We start from the raw sequence: 26,574 nt of genomic DNA, 5'->3' as shown, positions 1-26,574 counted from the left end.
TTGAAAGGAAATGTTGCATCTTCTGGAGGCTGCAGTTACAGGGGCTTTAAGCTGGTGGGTGAATCTTCAGCACCCACATGTTCAGTGCTCTGGCAGCAGCAGGGCCACGAGTGCTGCTGGAGAAGTTCCAGGGTCTTTGCTGGTTCCTCCAGGTCCCTTTCAGCAGTCTCGGGGAGCTCCTGAGCATCCCGTGCGTGGGGATGCGAAGGTGGCTTTAGGACACTGCCATCCCCTCCCTGCTCTTTGCCCAGTGTTGTCTCCAAACACCATCAGAGGAGCAAATGTAGGGCTTTTATGGCTGCCCCTGGCTGGGGATGCTCGGTGGCACAGGACAGGCCCAGGCTCGGAGCCTTTCTGCCTTGTTGCTACAGAGATGGGCAGAGGCGTGACTGCCGTCGGTGGAGCCGAGTTGTTTCATGTCAATAAAAGAGCTCCCTGTCCCCAGCAATGTCGCCTGGGGGGGACAGAGGAGTGGCTAAGTGATCCTAATGCCCAAAGCATTTGGGCATTGCAGCTCCTGCAGTCGAGTTACCTCTCTTATCTCAAGGGCAGGACTGTGTGCGGGGAGAACTTAAGGAAGTGGCTTGTCACAGCTCATCACAGCTCCCGTGGTTTGCTGTGATGCTCCCCCTCTGGGATCATTATTTTTCCATGAAGACCCAGTAGCTTGAGGCTTAAGAGGAAGCTTCGAGAAGAAACATGGGCAGATCCAAAGCCCAGGCTTTGGAAAGCACTGAAGGAGAGGCCAGGACTGGACTGGGGAGTCTCTGGAGGGTCCTGGGGTGCATTTGGACCCCCAGCACATGGGCACTGCTCACCAGAAGCCAACATAAACCCTGTCGCTGTGGCTTGTCTGGAGGTGCCCTCAGCTGAGCAGTGATGAGTGTCCGTCTGTGACCTTTGCAGGAATGTATTTTAAGTTTTATTTCTGGTGGGTTACAGCCCCCCTGCATTTATAACCCCGTTCCTGCAGCTGTGGTGACCCAAACCATCACGTTCTGCGCAGCCATGGCTGGTTAGGCAGCCTGGGGACTCGGGGTTGCACAGTTACCAAGGATCAGCTGGAAATTCCCAAGGTCTTTTGCTGGGCCAGTGGTGCAGGGTGAGTCCCATCTCCCAGAGGATGCTCTGGTGTCGGAGCTGGAACTTTGGCCCTGCCCCAGTTACAGGCAGAGCTGTGGAGGAGCTGCCTGGAGCCTGCACCAGAGATACTCTGTGTCGACCTCTGGCTGGGCAGGGGCTCTAACTGGTGCAAAACTGGTTTATATTGGGCCAGCTGGCTGCTGAGTTGGTTCTCTGCATTCCCTGCTGCTGCTGGACTCGGAATAACAAACATACGTGTGTTTGTGTGCTGTATAACTTCAGCATATTGATTTTTGGGGCCATTGCTTCTCAGCTGCCGAAGAAGATAATTCACTGCTTTATTACCATCCTTGGAATTTAGATTTATCCCTCTAAACAGAGAGCTGGTAGTTAATTAAGCTTTTGTTTCGAGCAGCAGCACAGGGAAAGGACTGGCTGCTGCAGCGCTTCTCCTCAGGGATGAGGGCCCTGGGGGGATGGGGAATGCCACATTCCCAACCCTGGGGTGATGGATCCTGCACGGATGATTCTGGTGGGAATTGGGAGTGGCAGAAGCAACCCTACCTGGCTACCCAGTCCCAGTTGCTTCCTGCTGACTCCAGCACTCTGCCAGAATGTGCATGGAGATTGACAAGAGCAGATTTCTGATTTTATTTTATTTTATCTTTCCTGGTCAGTGCTGCAGGAGGCACCTGAAGGAAGCCAAGGTGGCTGAGCTGCCTTCTGCCTGCCCAAGAAACAGCCAAACCCTTTTCCAGCCCAGGATCAGCTCTGGCAGGAGGAATGGCAGGACACCATCTCCTCCCTGGTCCCTTCTCCCCTCAGTGTCACTCACCCCTCAGTCTTACAAAGTTAATGTGTGGTGCCTCGCCACACCCCAGACTTTTCCTGCTGGGAAGCCACTGCCATTGGCACGATCCAGAGCTTGTGGGATGGACAGAAGGACGCTGGCACGTCCTTATGGAGGTCAGAGGGTCCTACCCCACAGATCCATTCCACGCTGGAACTCTGGTCCCCCCTGCTCTGCACTCCTGGGTGAGATGTTCCCTTCTCCCAGCCTCTTGGGAAGGCACAGCTGGCTCCTGGCACACGCCAGGCAGTGGCTTGGTTGCTCCACCACCCACTCCATGCAGTGTTTATGTGCATTAGGAAGGTTTCCAGCCCCACGGAGCTGAGCTGATCTTGGAAAGAAGTTCTTGGAATGAAGGGCTCTACCTCTTGCTGCCGGCTCTGGAGGGCAGCAAGCAGGAAAACATCAGGTTTTGAGGTGGTTTTACAGCTCAAATGAGGACTAAGAATTCCTGTCAGAGCAGCAGGAGCTGGGAATGGAGTAAGCAGGCAGGAAATCAGGGGTGGCAGGATCCCCACAGCACCTTCATTAGTCTGCTGCTCCCCTCCTTGCCCACTGGCCAGGTGAAGAACGCCACGTGGTTTTTCCAGAGGAGGCCAGATGCTCCCAACTGCACCTAAAATGGCCAGGACTGAGCACCCCGGCTGGAGTTAGGGGTCTGTCCATGCACTGGGGCTGGTGGTGGTGCCCATAAGGTCCCCAGAGGATGGGCTTCAGAGAAGGGAGTCCTTGCCAAGATGACCTGAGAGTTTGGGTTTGGCTTGAGAGTGCTGACTGCTGCTCCTGAGCCACACTTCCTGCAAATCCTCAGTCTGTGCATCCGTCTGCCACATCCTGCTGTGATCCTACTCAGACCTGGAGTGGCAATGACTCCTTTCCTGTCACCTTCCCTTGCAAAGCGTGGACGAACACAAAAATCCCTCTGTATTTCGGAAGCCCTAGAGAATATGGTTTTGCTTCTCACTCCTGCTTGGATAAAAAGTGCTGTTTCATGGGGAGAAATTCTGTTTTGGGGTAAATTTCCAGCTGTCTGTCCCCGAGCTCGCTTGTGGCTGGTGCTGTTGCAGCTGATGCCCCCTGGAGCTCTGCTAATCAGGGCCACCCCTGGTTTCCATTGGGGAGAAGGAAGCAGTGTGAGCATCTGGGATCCCTATGGAAATGCAGTATCACAGCAGCATTTCCTCTTCATCAGCCCCACAGGAGAACACTGGGATTGTGCACAATCAAGGTTAGTTTGTAGAGGAGTGGGTGGCTGGTGCTGGGAGGGCGTTGGAATTGCTCAGCGCTTCTGGAGCAGATCACTGAGCCAGGCCAGGGGGGTGGGGCTGGAGGGAGATTTCTCTCTCTGGAAGAAAATGGGATAGAGAAAGGTTGGGGAAAGCCATGGGAGGAGAGCATCCCACCGTGGGGAAGGCAAGGGATGGCTGTCGCCCAGTGTCACCCTATGCTTTATGGCACCTGTGGTGGTATCCAGTGCAAAGGGGGACAGCCAGCCATGGGGCCAGCGTGGCATGAGGGGGCCTTGCTGGCACCACAGCCCCCCCAGACCACAGCCTGGCCCTGTCCTGTAGCCCGGCCAAGTGTGCACAGGGGGGACAACATTGTCCTTCCAGCCATTCTGTGCCCACCCCGGGGGGCTGCATCCTCCGGTGGGGTGCACCCATCCTGGCTGGGGCTGGAAATGGGGCATCTCTGGGCTCTGTGCACACTTGGCTCCTTTAAGTCCCAAGTTTTGGGAGGCTTTTTGTTCTTGTCACCTTTCACAGGCGAGCCGGAAACCCCTCTGCTGAGCTCAGCACTGCTGCTCCTGCCTCAGCTCTCACGGCCCCTTCTTTGTCTTCCCAAGGACACCGCCCTGATCCTCTTGGCAGCACCCACGGATACCCGGGAACTTTGGGAAGCCACATCGTGGGCCGTGACTGTGCCTCCCAGGGAGAAAACAGGGTGATGGGGCCGCAAAGCTGCAGCCTGGTGCTGTCAGGGAATCCAGACCCGCCTTTCCCCGCAAGGGAGGTTCGCCCTGCTCCTAAAACCTCCCAAATCAAACAGCTCCTGGGCACGGTGCTCGGTGGCATTGCTGGTTTGACAGCCCTCGCCGAAGGGCCATCCCTGCCTCCCGCGGTCCCCACGCCGGGGGCTGTCACCTGCGCGGGGATGCTGCCGCCCTCTCCTCCCAAACCCGGCCATCCTCCCCCCAAAACGTCATCCCCTCTCCTCGGGGGGCTGCCGCACGCCCATCTCCCTTACCCCCCTGTCCCGCCGCCTCCTCCGCGGGGCCGGGTTGCCGCTAGATGGCACGCGGAGCGCGGCGGAGCGCGGCGGAGGCTCCGCGGGGCGGTGCGGGGCGGAGCGGAGCCGCAGCGCGGGGTGCGCGGAGCGGAGCGGAGCCGAGGGGGGCCCGGCCATGGGCTCGGCCGGCAGCGGGCACGGGCACGGGCAGGGGTAGGGCTGGGGGGACGTGTCCCCCCACTGCCCCCGCCATGCGCCCCCGCGCAGCCCCGCGCCCCGCCCGCTGAGCCCCGCTCGCTGCCGCCCTCGCTGCCTCTGGGGGGGGGTGCGGGGCCGCCCCCTGCCCGCAACTTTGAACGATGATCACAGTCAACGCGGATGGCAAGATAATGGTCAGAAGATGCCTCGTCACCTTGAGACCCTTTAGGTAAAGTTGGTGTTTCCTCCTGGCCGCTGCCGCCTTTCCCGGCTCCTTGCGGGTGGGGAGCGGCCGGCGGAGCGCGTTGGGTGCGGGGGGCTGCGGCTGGCCGGGCTCTGTGTGAGCCTGCGGGGCTGTGCGTGTGCGGATTGAGCCCAGCTGAGGGTGTCAGGGATCCGGGCGGGTCTGCCCGCGGGGCAGCGTGCGGGTCGTGCGGCTCTCGCTGGCTGCCGGCTCCCGGTTCGCCCCACCGCCGGTATCTCTGGGGTTATCGCGGGGCTGTTCAACGCTGGCTTTTTTAGTACCGTCCTCGGAGATGCTGGTACTCGGCGGGGATTCGGTTCCTCTGGTTTAAACCTGCTGGTGCAGCTGGGGACTTTGAAACCCACCCTGAACCAGCAGTGGGGCCGGGGTGGATGTCCAAACCTGAACCCCTACGGCTCCAGCACACCCGTACCCACCCATTGCTTTATTCCCCGTGTTGGAACTCCCCATTTTTGCTTCCATACCTTTGCTTCCCCTCTCCAGCCCTTGCTCTCCGGCTTCTTTGCTTCACTGGAGATGTTCTTGGGTTGCTCCCGGGCTTGAGACACAGGGGAGGTGTCGGTAGTTGCTTGGTTTTTCAATGGGGAGAGGCACCAAAACCCCTTAGAGATAGAGGGGAACGTGCCGGGGGTGAAGCTCAAGGCGGGGTGAGCCCAGCCCAGCGGTTTCCAGTGCTCCCCGCTGTGTTTGGAGGTTTGGGATCACCGGAAGGATCTGCTCGCTGCCTTTTGCCTTGCCCAGGCTGCCGCCCGGCGCTTGGGAGAGAGGACAGGCTGTGCTTGCGCCGCTCGCTTGCGCCCAGGTGTGGAAAGGTTTCTGCCTCTCCTCGGGAGCTGCTTGGCTCTGCTTGCCTGGAGGGATTCCTGCCGCTGGACCCCGCGGCACCGCCCTGGGACCGGGGAACTTGGCCAAGGGGATATCACAAAGTGGTGGCAGAGGCGTGAGCGTTCCCACAGCTCAGGCTTGCTCCAGGTGGAGCAGGGAGTGACTGTGAGAGACGCGCAAAGGGCACACTCGCCCCGGGGAATGCTCTTTGCCTGGCTGTTTGCTTTCTTAACTGCGTTTGAATTCCATAGAGAGGAAGCGACTGGCTTGAGCATCCCTGTGCCCTGGGCATCACTCCTGGAGCAGGGGAACCCGATTTTCAGCAGTGACCTGGGATCAGGGTGGGGAAGCACGGGGAGTGCATTTCAGGGTGATCACAAAGTCCCAGCAAGGTTGAGGATGTGTGTGGATGAGAGGTTTGTGATGCCTGGAGGGTCCCTGGTGTCCATAGCAGTGTAGGGCACCTGCACTGCCCTGTCCGTGTGTCCTGGGCTGGCTTCTGCTCTCAAACCAGTACAGACCAGAACCACTGGGGTTACCTTGTTGCTAACAGTCAGGCTTTCCCTGTGCAAGAGGAGAAATTCCCAAGACCCTCTCCTAGCTGTGCCACAATGTCCAGAACCCCTGCACCTCCTCTATGCTGCTGTCACGCTGAGTGTGACCCTCCATGCCACAGTCCTGTGTCACCTTGCTCCCAGCCCAGCATGGGCGAGTGTTGGCACTGCCCAGCTCCAGCCATAACCTGGTGCAAGTCTGCTCTGCTCCCCTAAAATCAGCACCCCACAGCTGATGTGGGTCAGGGATAACCTCCAGGAGTGGGAGAAGATCTTGGCAGTCGGGATGGGTCCTGTAAATGGGTTCCTTGCTGCTGGCTGAGCAAAGCTTGGCTGCTCCAGGGAATCCTGTGGTGCAATCCCCTTTGTGATGTAGGCTCGGGGCAGCGGTGCCATCGGCAAACAGCACACAGGAAACCTGATCCTGTGCACCAAAACATTTCATTAACCACCTTCCAGACACACTTAGCAAAGCAATGCAGAGCCCTGAGCTGGGAGAGCGCCTGCAGGAAGGGAAGGGGAGAGGGAGCAGATCAGTGTGGAAAACACAGGAATGTCCAAGGGTGGCTCTGACTTCATCTCAGCAGCAAAGGGTGTCTCATTTGATGGAATTCACCGAGCAGCCCTGGTCCAGATCGCCCAGCTCTTGGCTCTGTAGCTCCATTTGCCAGCTGGAAGCCAAAGCCAGGCTTTCCATGGGATGTCGCAGTGGTCAGTAGGAGAGTTCACCCTGGTCCCCTGCATGGAGGGCAATGCCCATGGCTGAGCATCACTTTGACAGCACCATGACCCTGTCAGGCTCCAAGCAAAAAAGGTTTGAGGGAGAGGGGTCGTTTATTAACCTGACTTCTGCTGGTGGGAATGGTGGTTCAGCATTTGGGAGTTGAAAACTTCTCTGATACAAGATGTTACCCGACTCTGTAACCCTTGGTTTCCCCAGGCACCCTCATAATATTCTCCCCGTGGGTCCCAGCGGGGTGATGTGGCACTGTGAGCACAGAACTGCTGCCACAGACCCAGTGTCACAGTCCCCTCCTGCTGGGTGCTGCTGGCCTTCCTCCCCCCGCCACATCCCAGCTCAGCACTCAGACCCTCCTGGTCACATCCAGCTTCCAGTTCCGTGGGCCGAAATCCTCCATGACTGGGACATCACCTCCAATTTTCATTTAAGACTTGAGGAATTTTGCTTTCTTCTCTTGTGGGCACTGAGCCAGAACCCTGAACATTTCAGTTTGGGGAGGACGTGGAGAGGGACTTGGCACCAGAACTGTGCCTGAGCAATGAATTAAACCTGACACTGCGTGACAGGCAAAGCCAGCATGAAGGATAGATGTTATTTGGTCATTGGAACTCCATAGTCTTCAGGGAGTTAGACTGGATTTTGGGGGTGAGGACCCAGTGCATTTGGACCATCTGGGATCTGGTGCATTTTACCTACTTTGTGGTATTTGTTTTCTGTACAAGGAGTTTCCACTCAGCTGAGGCTGGGCCAGGCATTTTTATTCACCTGGAGAACATCAGCAAAAGTGAAAGAGATGGGGTCCTCAGGCTGAGAGAGGGCCCTGCACCCTCCCTGCTCCCTGGAGCACTGCTCTGGGCTGGATGCACTCATCTCCCAAGGACAGCAATTCCAGTTAGGCTCCGATTCCTTTTTTTTTTTTTTTTTTAAATGTAGGAAAAAAGCATCTTGCATCTCCCCTACTCTCTCTGTAATCCAGTCAAAATGAAAAAGGTTTAGTTTCCTAGGGAGATGGTAGAGCACAGATCACCTTTGTATCTTTTTCTTCCCTTCCCCTTTTTCTTTCTGCTCGGTGTTTAACGATCCCTCCTTGCCAAACTATAATTACGAAGAGTAAAAAGCATCAACAATGTCTTGCATGATGATAAAGATACTGTCAATAGGAGGTGTGAGAGCAGGACCAGATCTGAGTATTTATCCAGGTAAAGCTTTGTTAAAGTGCCCCTTGGGGGAGGGGGGTACCAGGACAGGGCTGTGGGTGGGGTTTGTACCAGGATGTGCTCCCAGGAGGGACCCTGGGGTGCAGGACTTGGCTGGGCTTTGACCCCCTTCAGCTTCTTTCCTCTCCACCCTGCTGTTGTCCTCTCCTGCCAGGGAAGCACAGAGTTCCCTAAGGACAAATTCAGCCCTCCAAAGCCAAGCTGGGTGCAGCAACCCCCTCCAGTGTGTTCCTGAGAGCTCTTCCCAGCCCCAGCACCACGCTGGGTACAGGCTGTGATAATGGCAGTGCACTAATGTCCCCAAATCACCCCCTCTCCAAGCTATTTATGGGACACCACGTTTCTTTGCAGCATCAGGGATGCTCTGCTGCCTCCACAATCACCTCTCTGCTGGAGCTGGACCACAGCTCTCTGAAAACCCTTCTCCCAGGTCTGCTTTGGGATGGGGGCTGAGGTTTGTATCATCTCTGTGTGCAGATGCCACAGCTCCATGGTTCAGCAGCATCTACTGGGGAGGGGGTGGCTCTGCTCCACTGGTTGCTGCTTGTGGGGCTCACCAGCCCTGCCTGTAGCCAGGCTTTAGGGATGGGAGTCTGGATCAGTGAGCACACAGTGCTTTATGCATCTTGGAACTGCTTTCCACCCCTCCAGGGGTGGCTCATTGGGAAATTAAAGGAACCTCAGCTGGTCCACACCTGCACAGGGATGTCAGGCAGTTTTAGTGATGCACTTGAGCATCCCCTTTCCCAGGTGGATCAGCTCTCCCGGGTAAATCAGCTCTCTCAGGTGGATCTGCTCTCCTGGCCTGGCTGTCAGGCAGTGTTTGTGCTGTGCTGAGCTGGCAGAGCTCGTTAGTGCTGACAAGCCCAGGGTGTTGCTTTTCCCCCTGATTAGGTGGGAGGTGAGAAGGGGATGGGAGGCTGTGCTGTGCTGCTTGTCCAGAGCCCATGGCCAGGTGCCCCTGAGGGTTGGGGCAGGGCTGCTCCATGGGGATGGACAGGAGTTAGGGGCCTGTCTGTTGTGAGCCAGGCTGATTCTCCTCAGAGCAGGCAGAGGAAACCCTTTGTTCTTGAGCTGGGTGCTGCTGAGAGAGAGGCTGCCCTGGCTCTGGGGCTCAGGTGTGTGCTGACCGTGTGACAGCAGCATCAGAGCTGGCTGGATGGAGGCAGGGAGCTCATGGGATCCCCTGCAAGTGCCATGTTTTGTCCAGGAGCCTGTCCAGGCAAGGAAAGCCTGGCCATGCCGTGCTGGGACAGTAGGGAGCTGCCCTGGGAGCTCCTCCTCTCGATCTCCCTGGGGAAGCCCAGCCCTTCTTGAGCTGCTTGACCCGGTACTTGAGCTCTCCACAACATCTCCAGTTGCTAACGAGGGCTTTGAAGCAGGTCACTTTATTTGTTGGCCCTTTGCAGCAGCACATAATTGCAGCGCTGGTGTGTTGCAGCCCAGAGTTAAGGGCTGGTTCCTACTCCTCTGCCTTTTAGCTGTGTAGGAATGCTTAGGTGGAGAGCTGTGGGCTCCTGTGCACCTGGAACAGCCTGGGTGGCTGTGCTGTGTCTGTGTGCAGCTCCCGAGCCCTGTGGAGGATGCTGTGAGCTCGTAAAGCGGAGTTGGAGGCTCCTGTCCTCTGTGGTTTGCTTCCCTTTGGCTCGGGGCTGCTGAGAGGCAGCGATGCCAGCGGGCACCCCTGAGGGCTTCCTCAGCTCCCTGTCCCACACAGGATTCATCTGTGGTGAGACAAGCCTGTTGTTTCACAAAGCTGGCTGGGGGCTGTCTTTTCTCTTTCTCCTCCTCGAGATTTCCCCTGCGTTTGGTGGCTGAGATCAGGCTGCTGCTCTGGGAGCTGTCACACCCACACCTGGCAGTGGCTGTGCCAGGGCTTTTCCCGTGTGCCTGCTGGAGGATGCTGCCCCTGCACGGAGTCTCGGGGACGATGGCAGCATCTCTGAGCAGTGGAAGGAGGCCAGGCATCCATCCCTTGGCACAGAGCTCTCTGCTTTGCACTCCCTGGTGCACAACAACCAGGCTGGCACAGAGCTCTTCCCTTCAGCCTTTCCACCCCCTAAAGAGTGGCTGGCCTGAATTTGGCCTGAGCAGGAGCAGTGCTGGGAGCTCCTGTCCCTCGCTGGAGGTGACGTGCAGATGACATCCTGCCCGGCTTGTCCCCGTGGGAACTGCTTCCCTGCCAGCCCGGGTGGGCAAAGCAGGGATGGGATGGCCCCAGGCCACGCACGGGGCTGGTGACACCATGACAATGCTGGTGGCCTGGTTACAGCAGAACAAAAGGCTTTCTTAAAAAAAATAAAAGGGCTTTTTTTAGATCCTTTGGGAGGAAGGGAAGGTAAAGGTCTCTCTTTGCTCCTCTCTCCCAGAGGAGTACAGGTATTGTTTATTGTCACGGGCAGCTGTGGTCTGGCTCAGCTTCCCCACTGAAGATGCAAATCCTCCACTCCCCCTGGAGGGCAGGGCAGGATTCCTCAAGTCCTGCTCATTGGAGCAGAGGTTTCAGAGGGGGTTCTTGGGCAAAACCCCCCTGCTCAGTGCCAGGGTTTGGGCACAAGCGTCCTGGGGCTCTCTGTGAAGTGCACGTGGGTCTGGCCATGGCTGGGGTGAGGTACTGGTGGGGCTGGGGCTGCACAGATGCTCCCTGCCAGGGCTGGGGGGGGATGGAGCAGTTGGAAAGCTGGGATTGTCCCAGACACCCAAACCCAAAATGCCACTTGCTGCTGTGCAAAGGGATTACCCACCCCAGGGGTGGTGGGGCTGCCCCAGGAGGGAGGAGCTGGCTCCTCACCACACCTTGCTCCAGCTCTGTTTTTTCTCCCACAGGATTTTCGTGCTGGGCATTGGATTTTTCACGCTGTGCTTCCTGATGACATCGCTGGGAGGGCAGTTCTCAGCCAAGCGCCTGGGGGACTCCCCCTTCACCATCCGCACCGAAGGTGAGCGCGGCTCCGTGTCCGGCCGGTCCCACCTGCTGCTCCGTGACCCCCACGTGCACGGTCCAGCTGAGCTGATGAGTGCCAGGCATGCAGGAGGATGGTGCTTGGATCTTCCATTCCCACAGCTCCCTCCTGGCCCTTTTTGGGGTTATCAGGATGGCTCAGGGTCCTGTTGGCCTCTCTTGCCGTGGCATGGGTCACTTTGCCATGTGGCTCAAACGTGGCTGTGCTCACACACAGAGGTGTGACATGGTGGGGATGAATGCTGGGGGGGAGGTTCTGGCCCTGGCTTGCAGCAGAGGGATGGGGAGGCAGCGGGATCAGAGCTTCAGCTGGCACTGGTGTGGGTTGTGTGGGCTGCCACTGGTCTGACGTGTGGAGGATTCGGCTCAGGTGCTTGGAGGTCTCGGTGGGTTTGAGCAGTTTTGGTCTGCAAAGAGTGGAAATTGTTCCTCAGGGAAGGGAAAATAAAAGGCCTTTGTGGTTTTATGCAGGTGCTGAAATGTAGAAGAGAAAGATTCTAATTTTTAGCAAGTGTGTGTTCTGTTGCATTTAACACCTCTTTTGGTGAGACATGAAGTCAGCTCAGGAGACACTTCAGTGGTGGGACAGTCATGTCCTGCCCTTGCTCTGGGAGGACTCTGCTGCCATGGATTGAGCTTCCCCTGACTTTTCCTCTGAGATTCCAGTCAACATGAGCTCCCCTGAGCAGGGTGAGATGGGCTTGGTCAGGCCACCATGGTCCTCTTCTTCTCTGTGCCAAAACCATGGGAGGATCTGAGCTCCACAGCCTCACCCAGGATGTGATTTTGGGGCATTAAATCCTTTCCTTGTGGTGCTGAAAGCAGTGCCAGCTGCTTCCCTACAGAAGGAGAGGGATAAAGTGGTGGTTTCCAGAAGCTGCATGGTGTTTAGTTGCTTAGTTGACTTTCCAAGAGTTGGATTTGCAGCCCGTGGCAGCTGGATTTGTGCTCTCCCTATGGATGGTGCACACGGTGGCTGATGTTCCTCCCCCTCTGCTCCCACACTTGCTCCCATCACCAGCTCCATTAACCCCTTTTCCAAGGGCTGGTGTTTTCCTGGTGACCTCAGCCTGGAGGCAGGGCCAGTGCTTTCAGTGTTTCTGCACTTGCTCAGGGTACGTGTCCCCTGGGGAGGGTGTGTTTTGTGCTCCTGTCCTCAAGCCAAGCACACATCCCAGCATGGCTGCTGAGTGAAGTCTGGTTTTAGGGGATTTCTTCCTTCTTGGGATAAGAAGCAGCGCGAGGAGAGTGGGCATAAGCCCCCAAACCACTGCCTTCCCCAAACCTTCTCCAGACCTGGCTTTTGAGGAGACAGGTTCTGAAAAGATTGTTGAGTTTGAAATTAAAGGTGTCACTGTCACAGCTGCCCTCTGTCCCAGAGGAGCCCCAGTGCCCCTGAAAATCTGTAGAGAACTGAAAGAAAGGCAAAGAGAGACCGATGAACTGTGGGACCAGCTGAGACATGGCACAGGTTGTGCTGCAAAGAGCAGCAAAGGTTTCCAGAAACCTGCAGAAGCATCTGGTGTCAACCCAGAGGGCTCTAAAATTGGGGTGAAATAATGGCAAAAAGACCATTCCTCAGCTCTTTGGCCCCTTTCTGGATGCCTTGGAGTGGCTTTTCCCATCCTTATCCTTGTCATCAGTTCAACCCAGATCTCTGAATTCACTGACTCCATCCTTGCCTGTCTCGTTTATTTGGAGCAGTGTCAGCACAGCCCTGGAGCTGGATCAAAACAAATCTCCTTTTTCAGGCCCTCACACCTCAAATCCTCCATGCTTAGGGGTTCAGGTGATTAAATCAAGGTGTGTAAAAGGGTTCACCCTCCTGCCTGATCCTCTTTGGATCTGCTGAGGGCTGTGAGCACTGGCCTTGCTGGTTGGGAGAGATGCTGCTTTGCTCTGAGGTGGTGCAGGTTGAATGCTGCTTCTGGTAATGCCTGGCTGGTCTCATTTAAAGAAGAAAAGAAGTAAATTATGACCTAGATCATCTATTTTTTCAAGGTTTTAGTCTCTTAGCTGTCTAACTGGGTAAGGCAAGTCCTGCTTTGTTAGAAAGCTCAAAAATTCAATGCAAATCCAAATTTTTTTTCCTATATTCAGTGGCTTTGCCAAACAAACTATTGCTTCCAGATGAATTGCTGCACATTTGGCTGTTGCTGTGCTTCTTGTTGGGGAAGATGAGCTTCATTCATGGCCTCATGCACTGGTTTTAAACACAAAGCATCCTCTCTCCTGTCTCTGGAGGAAGATAATGAACTGGGGGGAGGTTCTGTTCTTTGTCCCCAAAGCTTGGCAGGCACAGCCTGAGAGGCTTTTTCTCACTCTTTAACACCTGGTTCAGGCTTTTGGGGTTCAGCCTTTCCTGTCACGCTGCTTTGTAGGGACTGGCTGTGCCCCAGGGTGATGTAGCTGTTCCCAGGTGTGAGGAACCCCCAAAGCAGAGCGGGACCGAGGCCTCAGGGAATGTCCAAGCCAGGAGCTGGCCAGTGTCACTGCAGACCTCCCTCTGTCACCAGTGGAAGGCTGGGGCTGTCAGGGGAAGCTCTGATGGCTGGAAAAATGAATTATCCCACCCCATGGAAAAAAGCAGGAAGGATGATGCATCCTGGGCAGCCTCCCATGTGCTCTGGGACATGGGGAGTCATAGCCTCTGCAGAGGTGGGGAAACTCCATCCCTGCAGACTTTGGGAGCACACCTGGCTGATGTGAGGCTGTGGGCAGCTCTGACCCCGTCTGTTTTTTGGAGCAGGAGGCTGAGGAGGGGACGCAGGAGGTCTCTCCTGGCTGAGGGGATGCGGAGCTCGCGTGGAGGAGCGTGGAATGAAGGTGGAAGTGGGGAGGGTGGGAGCAGGAATGGATGCGCTGCTTTTTAGCGCTGTGAAGTCTCCAAAGGTCTGTTTGAATAACAAACTGGCATTTAATTAACACGTGTTCTGGATCCCAGGGAAAGCCAGGAAATGTTCCTGGCGGTTACGGTTGCTGTCGAGCACACAGTGCTGGGCTGGAGGCGAGCTCGGAGGAGCAGCTTAATTGTGCTGAGCTGGTGAGCTCTTGGTGTGAGGAGGGGTGGGAATCTGCACAAACCTGGGCAGGTTCATGGCCAGTGGCTTGGGAGGAGTTCCTGGGTGTGTGGCCTCAGGTTTGCCATGCCCAGGCCTGAGAGTTTCCCAGGGATGGGCTCCTTGGTGGGGAAGGAGCCTGGTCCCTGCTGCTGTTGCCTGCTCCACCTGGACGCCTGGAAGTGCCCTTTGGAGCATTATTCATTAATTGATGGATGTTGCAGGGAAGCTGCCAACATCCTCCTCCGTGTGCTTCTGGCGTGGGCTGCTCTACAGAGGAGCTGGAGTATTTATTGGGGTGGGCTTGTGGTGAGTGAGTGTCAGCTCCTGCAGTCCTTCCTGGGGCTGATCCCAGCTTTTGTGGCTCTTTGTGCTGCTCCTTGTTCCCACATGTCCTGCCAGGCTCCGCTGTGCAGGGGAAGCTGCCCATGCCCTTCAGGGCCTGCGGGGCTGGGGTGGCTGCAGAGAGCTGGGGGATGTCAAAAAATCATTTGCTTCAAAATCATCTGCACCCAAAAAATCCTTTGGGTTGTGGATGGATGCTGAAGTTCACAGTCCCTAGTCCAGTTTAGGCTGGGGCTGTTCCTGTTTCTCCCTGAGTGACCTGCCCAGCCCAGCCTTGAGCCTCAGCTATTGCAGTTCGAAGGGAGACATGAAAATGTCCCAGCCCTGCCCAGAGCTTTCTCGGCTCCTGAACTGTGCGAGCAGCCGGTCATAACCAAAATAAACACAGATGTGAGGCAGGAGCATGAAAAGGAGAGATGGATAATGTCACAGTCCAGAAGTTAATCCCATTTTAAATTCGATTTTTGTACGTGAATACCTTTCTCGGAGGTTCTCTCCAAAAGCCAAGTTTCTCGGTGTGTGCCAGAAATCATTCCTCAGATGGATTCTCTGCTTGGTGATTCGCTGCAGCAGAGGCTTTGCATCTTAACAATAAATAAAAAACCCCCTTCTGAAACGCAAGTTATTTTATCCTAATCCTCTTCTGTCAAGTAAACACAGACAAAGGTTCCTTTGTTTTGAAATGGCCACTGAGAGAATTTGTTCTGCAAACAAAGATGTAGATTAAAAAAAGGAACAGAGAAGTCTATAAATTTTGAATGTGGGAGATGCTTTGGGAAGGGCTCTAGGCTCAAGAGATTGAGTTTTCTGTGCCCTCTTCTCTTATTTAGAATTTAATATGTTTGGTGATTTTTTTTTCCCCCCCAAGCATCTTTCTTGCTGTTGTTTTACTGCCAGAGTCAGGGGGCAGGAGGCTGATGCTGAAAAAGCACCAAATTCTGTCATCATGCTGCTGGGAGGGATTTGGCAGTGGTCCCTCAGCCCGTGGCTGTGCCCCAGGCTGGATTTGGTGGGATGTACACCCCGCTGGTGGAACTTGCTGCTGCAGGGGATTAGCGGGGGAAAATAGGTTATTAAGTGTTAAAACGCGATTAGATGTGGCTGGAATGTTGCCTGCAACTGCTGTAGCTGGTTCAAAGAATCAAAAGCCTTTGGATTCCTCTTGCTGTTGATTCCTGCAGGGCTGGGTATGAGGTGCTGGAGGAATTTGCTGCAAATGCAGGGGATGTGTAGGACAGGTCCTGATACTCCGAAACGGCTGGAGCTGAGCTCTGCCCTCCTGCTGGGCTGCTGGTTCTTGCAAGAGGGGTCTGATTTGATTTCAGCTGACCTTGCTGGGACTTTGGTAGAAGGGTTTGGAGTGATTCACAGGTACCTCTGTGCCTGGGGATCACTGCTGCAGCAGCAGTTCTGGTGCTGAGGTCCTTGAGTCCTGCTGCCCTTGGGAAGTGGGGGTTTGCTGAGCGGCTGGAGCTGTGTGTTTGCTGTTCCCATGACTGTCTTCCCAACCCATTTTCGAGTGTTTCCTGCTGCTCAGCTGGAGAGCTCAGCACCTGCCTTTTCCCACCCCAAAACGAGTTCCCAGCAGCATCTCCAGCTGGTTTCCTGTGGCTGACCACAATTGGGCTCATGTGTTGTGTTTCCTCCGCCGCTTTGGGAGCAGGATCGGTGGGAAGTGGGATGAAGGAAGGACAAGGGTGGGAGAGAGCTGATTTTAGAGCACAAGCTGGAAAACAGAAGCAAGCAGGGGTGAAGCTCAGCCTCTGGAAGGCTGTTGCACCTTGTCCGAGGTTGCTGAGATGTGTTTTGGGGTCTGGTCTCCTCAGGGCTCCATGATATGGACCCTGATGGGCTGATAAGGAGCTTGTGGGCTAGAACAGAAGTTTTCCCAGTCCTACACCACTGGGATATTGGAGCTGGGCAATGGTAACTGGACCTGGAATCTGTCTGGAGGTGGGCAGTGTACCAGTGCCTGCAGGCACAGCAGGATTGCAGGTCACCAGAGAACAGCTTCTGCTGCAAAAACCTCTGGGATTTGGTCATTTACATTCATTTTGGAGGGAATAAAAATAAATGTGGAAAAGTTATGGAGAAAGTCTTCTAAGGAAGCCTCCCCTTGCTGGCTTGGGGTGTTTTGTGCCACATGCAGACCATGGGGAAAGAACACTTGGGCTTCCTTGTGGTGTCAGAATGGCTCTGGTTTGCCACGCTGGGCTACGGGACCCTCAGGAGAGATCCAGAGCCAACAGCCAAGGCATGTTGTGCTGGAGATGGTGTTTAACATCACCCAGCAGGAATCCTGCCCTGTTCTCCTCAAACCCCCTCAGTATTCCAGCTCCTGGAGTGTTCTGCCTCTCCTGCTGCTGTCACTTGCTCCAGCTCCTGGAGTCTCACCTGCTTAAAGTGATTTCTTCCATCAGTGAACACAGAAGAGGAGAGAGGGAGATGTTTAGGGCTGTGCAGCACAGCTGTAAGCTTTGGTATTTGTGGCTTCTGTTTCTCTCCAGAGCAGGGATGTTGTGGAGGGGCGGGAATTGTGCTGCAGATGATAATGCTGAAGGTTGCTCGGGGTTTTGTAGGGCATCTTCACCATTTCAGAGCCACAGCACTGTGAAGCAAAGGGATCTTGTGTTATTTCAATGCCTTGGATTGCTCCCTGAGGAGTGGAGCAGAGAGGCCAAATAGAAATGTGAGAACCTACATGATCTCCTCAGAGGGGTCCTTTGCTCCTGCTCCTGGCTCTGCTGCTTTTCCTTCTGTTCCAGCAGCATCCCAGCTGGGTTAGCGTGGCCAGGTAACATCACCATTTGCTCTCGCAGAGGATGCAGAAAGGTCAAGCTCGGATTTGCTAACGATCAGAGTGAGCTTGGGTAACTCAGTCATCCCCCCTCGCAGTCAGCTGTGCTGGGAGGGGAGGAGGAGGAGGAGCAGGTCTGGACCATGATCCTGACCCACTGTGTGCTCTCTCTCCTTGTGAGGGATGACAGCAGAGGAGGGCACAGCCTGGTTCAGCTCTGTCCTGGCTGCACTGAGATGCTGCTCAGCCCAAGGGAGCTTTAAAGTAAAACACAGATGTGTTCACCCTCCCTCTCTCTCGGGAACAGTAATTTCAGGACCCATTTGCAAACTTGGGTCGCTGCCACTTGTGACAGATCCCAATCCACTTCTGGGCAGAGCACCCAGTCCTTCTGACAGGAGCTTGGGTTGGGGAGAATACCCAAAAGTTTCTTTGTGGCTTTGGGAATCCCTTTTCTTACCTGCTCTGGCTGCAGAGAGCACCCGTGAGCGAGGGCCTGGACTGCAGCCTCCTTGAGACACAGCACACAGACTCGTGGTTCCAGGGATGTCGTGTTCCCTTTGCTTTCAAGAAGTCATGTGAGTTATAAATTTATCTTGCTGCCTTTAATGCTCAGCAGAGGCGACAGGAGAACCAGTTGTGTGAGCAAGTGACAGTGACGGGGGGCACGGGCAGCGGAGGGAGGGAGGGAGCCGGGCGGGCTCTGCTCGGCAAAGTCAGTGCTAATTATTCCCAGTTTCTTCCTGAGTGAGTTATGACCCTCTCCCGGGCTGCTGGTGTCATGTTTTGATGTTGTCTGCTGAGCAGCCCTGGGTAACTGCAGCGCTTGTAAGCAGCTTGTCGGGATCAGCGGATGCTGGAGCGTGTCTCGCCGGCAGGGCCCGGGATGCTGCTCCAGGAGGAGGAATGAGACTCTTCTCAGGGTCTGAATCCACAGTTCACTTATGTAAAACTCCCTCAGAAGACAGGAGGTTCCCCTCTCCCGTCCCCTCTTCCTGCACTGCCTGTGGGGTTGTTATCCAGGCGGCTTTCCCCGGTGCCAGGTGTGGGTCAGTGTGTGCTGTCACCTCCCCAGCACCGGCTGGGACCTGCAGATCCTGCACGTCCCCAGTGCTTTATCTTCCTGCTGCTGCATCCAGAGCTGGATTAGACTCTCCCGGAGCCTGTGGGTGCCAGCCAAGGGGAAGCCATGTGGAGGAGCGTGCTGGGCAGCTCTTCAGTGCTTGGGGCTCACTTCCAGCCTCTCTTATCCATCCCATCCAAAGCCACTCCATGAATCCTCGGAGGCTGGAGCAGCCAGCTGATGCTGTAAGAAGTTGTCTGGTTGGTGCCAAGTGGAGCTGGCTGGTGCTGGGAGCATCTCCTTGGTGAGGAGCTTTGCTGGGACCTGATGGGCTTTTGATCTTTCCTGGAGCAGCGGGGTTGGCTCTTGGACTCACCTGGAAATGCTGAGATCCAGCAGCTCCTACCGTTCTCCTCCTTCCTTGTGCAGGCATTGGTGGGGTGAGAGGAGGTAGTGGAGCCACCAAACCCAGGTAGAGCCCAGACACAGGGTTTCTGCCCCAAACATTGCCTTTTGCCAGCTCCTGCTGGATCCTCAGCTGCCCCAAGGGCTCTTTGAAGCAGGTGACACAACACCCATAAGTGCCATCAGCTCCACTGTGCTGGGGTTGCACCTCCATGGCCAACACAGGGGTGTCCTTAATCTGCAGTTTTTTGGGAGCAGACCATTGTTCTGCCTGGATGGAGGAAGTGTGGCCTCTCCTGTTTCTGCTGGTGTCCCCACTTCAGCCCCGAGCTCTGCAGCCATCGTTACGTGCACTGTGCTCCCATCCTCAACCCGCTTGTGGAAAGGGAGTTTAAAGTGGAAGTGTAAAACTTTACTGCCCTCATTAAACTGGTGTTGCAGGCAGGGAAATGAGAGCTGTTGAAATAAGGAAAATAAAGGCATCCCTGGGGTTCTACGTGACACTGGGGGGGGTCCTGCCCACTTTTGTGTGCGTGTGCTGGGGGAGCCAAATGCAGATTGGTGCTTTTTAGGGCACAGAGGGGTAAAAAACAGTCTCAGGGCTGCTGTTGTAGTGGTTAAGGCTTAATCCACCCTGGGAAAATGTCTCTTCCTGAAGAAATGTCTGCTTGATGTAATTGCTGCCCAGAATTGAATGCCTGCAGGCTTAAAGAGAAGAAAAAAATATGCCACTAAATTGGAAAATTGGAAGTGTCAATTCACACATCTTCAACTGGGGCAGCAGTGGTGAGGATCTCGGAGCAGGGATGTGTGCTGGCCCCTTCCCTGCTGCCCCTGTGTCAGAGGAGGCAGGAGCAGCATCCTGCTGCCCTGGCACTCTGTTATCTCCATAAGCAGGGACACCCAGGGAATGATTAAATCAATTAATTGATTTTCTATAGCTCATAAGGAAGTCAAATGGCATTTCCATCAACTCGTGATGAGCCAACACCCCACCATGGCCAGGAGGAATGTTAATGGCTCTTTATGCTTTTATTACCCCTTTTCACTCCTAAATCAAAATTCATCCTGAGCCCGGGAGGCAGCAGGTACTTCAGAAAATAAAACTAGCACAGTGGGAACCATAGCAGCCTCTGTAAGAGCTGGGTTTTCCCATTGATTTATTTGTTTCTCTGGCTTAAACGAGAGAGCAGGGCTCGGTTCAGCTCGAGCAGAGATTAGCTGAGGCTCATCCTGCAGCTCTGCCAATGCCCCCCAGCTCTGGGTCCTGCTTTGGGCTCCACTGCTGCCAGCAGGATCCGGCCCGTGGGCTTGCTGGAGATTGATGAGTTTGGAGGAAGGGGATGATTTATGTGCCCCTGGAAGCAGAGTGGCAGGATGCCCAGCACTGTTTGGCCGATCTATTTGGCTGAAGGAGAAAGGGTGATCGTTTTAGAAATGTTAAATGAGTGAGTTCTGCTGTTTCTGAAGCTGAACCTTCTGGGGCAGCTGTAAGCGCGGCTGTGTGCTCGAGTGCTGGATGTGCAGAGCTGGAGGGGAGTGATGGGGGTGCTGAGCCTCCTGGAGCCTTCCATGGGCTGGTTTTGGGCTGTGCAAGTGCAGGGTGCAATCCTTCCTCTCCTGCAATCCTTGGGGCACTGGCTCCTGATAGCACAATTTTCCCTGTATGAGCAGCAGGGGCCATCAGGAGAAGAACCAGCCGAGTTAAATGCTGGTGCCCTTGGAGAGATGCCTCTTGTAAACACCGAGAACCCAAATGAAGGTTGGTCCCTGGCTCGTGGGTCTGTGGAGTCACTCTGGGGCTGTCCCTGTCCTGTGGGACCTGTGTGTGCTGCTTTTCACCTGGAACTGGGTGTCTCAGCTGCCCCCAGTACTGACAGCATCCACCCCAGTGTGGGGTCCAGCCATGCCCCAGGAGCTCTGGTGTCCTCTAGGCATTGCTGCCCTTGATCCATCCCTGTGCTGGAGCCCCTGTGTTTTAGGAAGCACTTTCAAATCGATGTTAATCTTGTAATTTGGAAGCCTCTCCTGCAGTGTGAGGTGTTTGAAGCGCTGCAGAACAGCTTAAAATGCAATTTGAAATAGTGTTGGCTGGCAATAGAGAAGCAACGGAAAAACTCCCTGCTGCTGCTTTTTTAAAAGAAAAAGTGAAAGGGGGATGAGAAGGAGGAAGAAAGATGGGTTAAAAAATATATTAAAATAAATAAAAGCTGAACTCCAGCTTGTGTTGAGGTTTTGTGTATTCATCTCTTCTTCCCCAGCTTCCCAACTCCCCCAGCCCATCTCCAGGGGCTGTGGGGGAGAGGAGATGATCCAGCTCCTTTTACCTGCAGTGATGGCTCGTGGCAGGACCTGTGGGACTGTCCCCATATCCCAGAGGGGCCATCAGGGCTCTGGTGTGTGTGTGTGGCAGGGTAAGAAGTAATAAAAGTTGGGGGGAAGAGCCCTGTGCTCTCCCTTGCAGCAATGAAACGCTCCTGCCTGGGAGTGTGAGTGTTTGTATTGTTCATTTTCCTGCCTTTTCTTATTTGTATGGAAAGAGGGAGCGGATGTGTTGGGGTGGAGCTGCAGGCTGCTCCTATAGGGTTTCCTTCGGGGTCGGAGGGACAGGGGGAGCTGGTTGGGTAGAAAAGCATCATCAGGACCCTCTTCTGCGGGCTCAGCTCGGGCTCCTGCAGCTGAAGGAGGGAGGAACGAGACCCCAGAGCCAGCGGGGCAGGGACAGGGACACCTCGGGGTGGTTTCCTCTAACCAGCCTCCTCCTGGAACCCTCCTGGGGCCTCATGCCCGCGGGAGAACCTGCAGCGTGCCGGGACAGCGGCTGCAGGAGGGAAGCAGAGATGCGGCTCGTTGCTCCCGAAGCCGCTGGCGATGGGTCCCAAGGACGTGGCTTTGCCGTGACAGTCTGGGAGCGAGATGGGCAGAGCAGTGCCTGGCCGGAGGGGTGGCGTGAGGCCTCCAGGAGAGATTTCTGGGGCTGAACGGGGTTATTTCGCACCTGCTGGTGCTGCTTTGGGCAGCGCGGCGCAGCGGGTCCGGCTCTCAGCAGGGATCTCCCGCAGCACATCGCTTCCCCCCGCTGCCATCGACCCCAGGCGCTGCTGCTCTGGGGGGCTGCAGGAGAGCAGGAGGGGGTCCCTGAGCCCAGGAAAGGCTGCAATTGCTGCAATCACACGGCTGCACCTGGGCCAGGTCCTGCCTGGCAGAGTTTGAACCAGCCCTGCAGGACACAGACGGTCCTGCCAGTCCGACGCAGAGGGAGCGAGGGAAAACACCCTTGAGGCTGCACATTTACACAGCAGCACACGAGGGGGTGGCTAAATCCAGGAGTAGGTGATAGCAGGCAGGTGGGACATAATCGACTTTACCAGCCAGTGACTTAAGGCTGCTTAGTTTGGCTGATTACCAGGGAGCCGCTTTGCTGCCGGCGCTCCCAGCGCTCCAGCAGCAGATCGATGGAGCATCCACTTCACCAGCAGCCCCTGAGCTGCTCCATGGGCACCTCCAGCTGTGTGGCAGCTCCCTGTGTGGCCCCCGGTGCTCTGCCACTGGGGCACTGGCTAAGCAGGTCCGTATTTTCTCTGTGTGACTTAAATTAATACATCTGGGGCGGTTTAGTGGCAGATGTGGGTGGGTTTGCTGGCAGCAGTAACTGGCTGGGAGCCCATGCTGGGGCATGGGTGCCCTTAAGGGGTGCAGCCACCCCGTGGGACCTTGTCCATCCCTGGAGCAGCTTCCCCAAAGGGATGGAGACAGGAGGTGGCCATTGCTGCCAGCCTGAGCCTGGCCTTGGGCTTTCTTGTTTGCAGCTAGCGCTGGGTCTCTGGACTGTGATTGCGATGGATTATGTGTCAGAGTTAGTCCTTGGCTAGTTGGCTCTTTGGTCTTTCAATCTGCTTGAATCAAAATCGATAGTGCAAGTAAATAGAGGAACATCAGAGGGGCAGACAATCGAAGGGCTGGGGCTTTGCTCCCTGGGAAATTCCTCGTGGGAGGATGGGATGCCCAGGACAGCTCTGGGTACTGATGCCTTAGGTTTTAACTTTTGTATTTTTCAAATCCTGCACTGCCCAGTGTGTAACTCTGAGTTTCTTGTAGCCTGTTAATTTCTGCTCGCTCGTGCCAGCCAGACATAACAAGGCCTCTCCAGGCCTGCTCTTCAAGGACACTCAGACTGTCCTAGGCCCAAAATGTATAAACCAAAAGTCTCTGAGAAGGGGGCAAGCTGAGGGGAAATTACATCATTAAACCGAAGCTTTAATTGGAAAAATAACCCTGACATGCAAATGAACCAAGCCTATAAAAGTGTGAAGAACTCGTGACCTGTTGTCCATCTTGGGGTCCATCTGGGCAGTGGCCTCTGGCTCCCCAGGGGTACCTTTGAAGGCCTTTCAAATAAACACCTACCTTTATTCCCTTACTCCTGTCTAGTCTCTGTTTCTAGGTGGCCTCTCAAGGCATCAGTACTACCCCCGAGGAGATGGGCAGTGGGGTCTGGGTCTACCTGAACCCCACTGGAGATCCTCCAGTTTCCTCTGCAATAAATCTTCCAAGATTGTGCTGCCCTTTTGAAGGGGTTTAAGTAGCCTGGAGTTGTCCTTTAAAGGAGAAAACCAAAGCAAATGATGCTCCAGATTGAAATTAATTCAGCTGGTATTTTCAATGGACATAAGCAATATCTCACTATCTCTGAGCAAACCCCCTGCGTGTGCTGGAGCTGTTGTGGGATGGCCAGGCAGGGCTGCGACGTGTCTGACAAGGGAGGGAACCAACAGCCAACCAGCCAGGTTATGGATATTGGGAATACAGTGTGGGACTGCATTTTAAATGCCAGGGAGATGCTTTGGTGCTGTTCACACGGGTCTGTGGAGATGTGGGCTGAGGCTGTGCCTTGGTGTCCCCACAGTGATGGGCAAGGGAGGCTTTTTCTGCCCTTGAAATCACTTGGGTTTGGGTGGAAATGTGGGGTTTTTTTCCCCCATCTTCTCAGCACGAAGCTGTTGCTGAGCAGTGTGAGACTCCCTGAGCAGGATGGGGCTGGGTAACCCAGGGACAGGGAGCTGCCAGCAGGGAGGTTTGAGTCACTCCAAGTGGCTAAAGGGATGTTGTGGTTTAAACCCAAAGGGAAATTAAGCACCACAAAGCCACTCTGTCAACCCTCGTCCTCCCCCATCCCTGTGGAATGGGGAGGAGGATGGGAGTAAAGCTTGTATGTTGAGATAAGAAAAGTTTATTCATTGAAAAGAAAGTAAAATACAATAATAATGGTAAATTATAATGATAACAAAAAGGAAACAAACAGGTGATGCACAGTGCAATTGCTCACCACCCACTGACCGATGCCAAAACCCACCTTCCTCCTTCTTCCCCCACTTTATACCCTCACCATGATGTCATGGGGTCTGGAATATCCCTTTGGTCAGTCTGGGTTCCCTGTCCTGGCTGTGCCACCTCCCAAGCACCCCCAGCTTCCTCACCAGCCTGGCAGAGTGAAAAGCAGCAGAGGCTCTGTGTGAGCCCTGCTCAGCAATAACAAAAACATCTCTGTAAAATCAACCCTGTGCTCAGCACAATTCCAAAACACAGCCACTGGGAAGAAAATTAACTCTACCCCAGCTGAAACCAGCACAAGGGGACATGCCCCAAAGTGCTATTTTTATTTTCCTGAGGGGTTTAACTCCTTTTGAAAACCTCAGCCCAGGCACCCCAGAGCCTGTGTGACAGGGTGACATCCTCCACACTCCATCCGTGCTTGGGCAGTGCTGGATGGAGAGGGCTCCCAGTGTGAGCAGTGGTGGAGGATGCTCAGGATCCCAAAACATGGAAAACACAAGGAAACTCTTTCCTGTCTGCTCCTTCCCCTGTGGCACAACCTGGGCTTTGCCAGCACCACTTCACATCATCCCCGCTGGTCCCAAGCCTGTGCTGAGCTGCCCATCCAGGTGTCCCCTGCACTAGAGCTGCTCCTTTCTCAGCTGCTCTCCACTCCTGCATGGTCAGAGAATTGTAGAAACACAGAATATCCTGAACTGGGAGGGATCCACGAGGATCATTGAGTTCCACTGAACTTCACCCTTGAATTCAGCTTGGCACACGCAGCAACACTCCCCTGAGTGCTCATCCTGGCTCCCATTCCTGGAGGTTCCAGTGGCAGGTCCTGGCAGGAGGTGACGCCTGCTCACAGCTGCTTTCACTCCGAGGAGGTGTTTTGAAGACGAGTGCATCATTAGTGAATTCCCTTGGGTTTCAACCCATCCAGATTTGAGCATATTGGCTGGTGACTATTCCGCTGGTTTCACAGAGAAGCTATTCCTTCTTCCACAAGACATCACCCTGAGGGGATGCTTTCCTTTTCTCCCCTGATTTTATCCAATTACTTAGCTGTGTGCTCTTCAGAAGGCCCATAAATAATTCTCCTCCCTCTGCTGTGTTTACCAGCATGTCTCATGAAATCCGGTAAGATATGATTGATTGCAATCATTATTTCCTAGTGCTGCTATGAAAACCTCTGTCAGTTCAGTGATTGCCTGGAAAGCATGGCTGCCACTCAGGAAAGCTGTCAAAACCCTGTCATACTTTAACAAACTCCAATTAATCTGTCGATCGGGTTTACTTGTGTTTGCTGTCCCATCATTGCTGGTTATCAGGGGAAATTAGAATATTTTTCCTTTGTAATTAGCAGCTTGGTGGCTTTGGTTTTTTTTAAAGAAAATGGTTTTCAGAGCTGTTTTATTTTTCAGGACTGTTTCACTGGGCTTTTGTGCTGTTGAGGTGGGGTTGGGTTTATCCTGGCTGCCTGCAGTGCTGTGGGTAAAGTCTCCTTGGGGATCTTCATCACTGGCTTCAGGGACAAGCCTGAGGTCCTGGCCAGGATCTTCTCCATCCTCTGGATCCCCGTGCCTGGCTCAGGCAGCTGAGCAGCCCTGGGTGGGTGTCTGAGTCTTCATTTCAGGTTAACAAATTAATCCTGGCTCTTGCATTTTTAAAAGAGTCACTTCAGCACTTTTCCTCCTTTCTTTTGGTTTTAATGAGACACACTTTCCAAGAGATGTAATAATCATTGCCAAAAATGTCAGGTCGTTGTTAGCTTCCTTAAGCTGCTGGAAAAACAACAACAACAACAACGACAAAGACCAGGAACAGAAAGAGAGAGGTGTTGATGTGGAAGAGCTTTGACTTCATCTCTGAGTGCCAGGGGAGGGCTGGGGGGAGATGTGTCCTGCCACAGCTCTGCTTTCTGGAGGGGTGCCCCAAAAGATAACGCAGGGAAAGCTGGGATTTTGGTTTTTTTATTACTATTTTTATGTCGTATTTGGGATTTTTTTTTTTTTTTAATTATTTCTTTGTTTGAGAAGGAATATCTTGGCTCATTGTTGGCTCAGAGCTTTGCTGTTGGAAAGCATCCTGGAATGGCTTAAAACCAGCTGGGAATTGGGTGGTGGCAGTGACAGGAGGGGACATCTCAGGGAAATTCAGGGAAGACAGTGGGAATGTTGGGGGGCCAAGTGGTGGGGTGCAGAGCTGGAGCTTGTGGCTTCACTTGCTGCTGGCTTCTCTGGGATGCAGAGGGAAATGGATTTGTGGCCTGGTGGGAATATCCTCACCCCTCATTAGTGGCTTGGGAGTAGAGCTGTCTTGTCCACTGTGCTTCTGTGGTGAGGACTCGGAGCAGGCATCCTGGCCTGGGCTGCCAGGAAATCTCCATCTCCACTGCCTTCCCAGGCACCATCCTTGTGTCTTCCCAGCAAACCGACACAGCCTGACCCCCCAAGCAAGCTGGGATCCAAATCCCCAGGCCAGGATGGACTCCACCCGTGGGAATCTGGTGGTTGTGGTTTGAGCCTTTGTGGCCAGCTGTAGGGGTTGGCTCAGGTCTCTTTCCTGACCTCCAGCCTGACCCACTGTGGCACAGGAGCATCCAAGAGGGATCGGTAATCACTGTCTCACTCAAAAACTGCATTCAGGGTCTCAGCTCTGCCC

The 26,574-nt window shown here is 54.6% G+C and overlaps 1 protein-coding gene across 2 annotated transcripts in view; it reads left to right on the top strand.

Annotated features, from left to right (window-relative positions):
* Positions 1-4,351: 4,351 nt before the first annotated feature.
* The window catches only part of MGAT5B (alpha-1,6-mannosylglycoprotein 6-beta-N-acetylglucosaminyltransferase B), a 64,673-nt gene continuing 42,450 nt past the window's right edge, over positions 4,352-26,574 (top strand). For both annotated transcript variants that reach the window (XM_039562332.1, XM_039562331.1), the window contains exons 1-2: positions 4,352-4,589; positions 10,790-10,902. In XM_039562332.1, coding sequence (XP_039418266.1) covers positions 4,522-4,589; positions 10,790-10,902 — 181 coding nt within the window. In that variant the 5' untranslated portion in view covers positions 4,352-4,521. The remainder of the gene's footprint in view (positions 4,590-10,789; positions 10,903-26,574) is intronic.

Source organism: Corvus cornix, chromosome 18 (assembly GCF_000738735.6).
Source record: "Corvus cornix cornix isolate S_Up_H32 chromosome 18, ASM73873v5, whole genome shotgun sequence".
NCBI classification, from domain to species: domain Eukaryota; kingdom Metazoa; phylum Chordata; class Aves; order Passeriformes; family Corvidae; genus Corvus; species Corvus cornix.
Note: the sequence above shows the minus strand (reverse complement) of the source record. Positions and strands in the feature narration are given on the sequence as shown.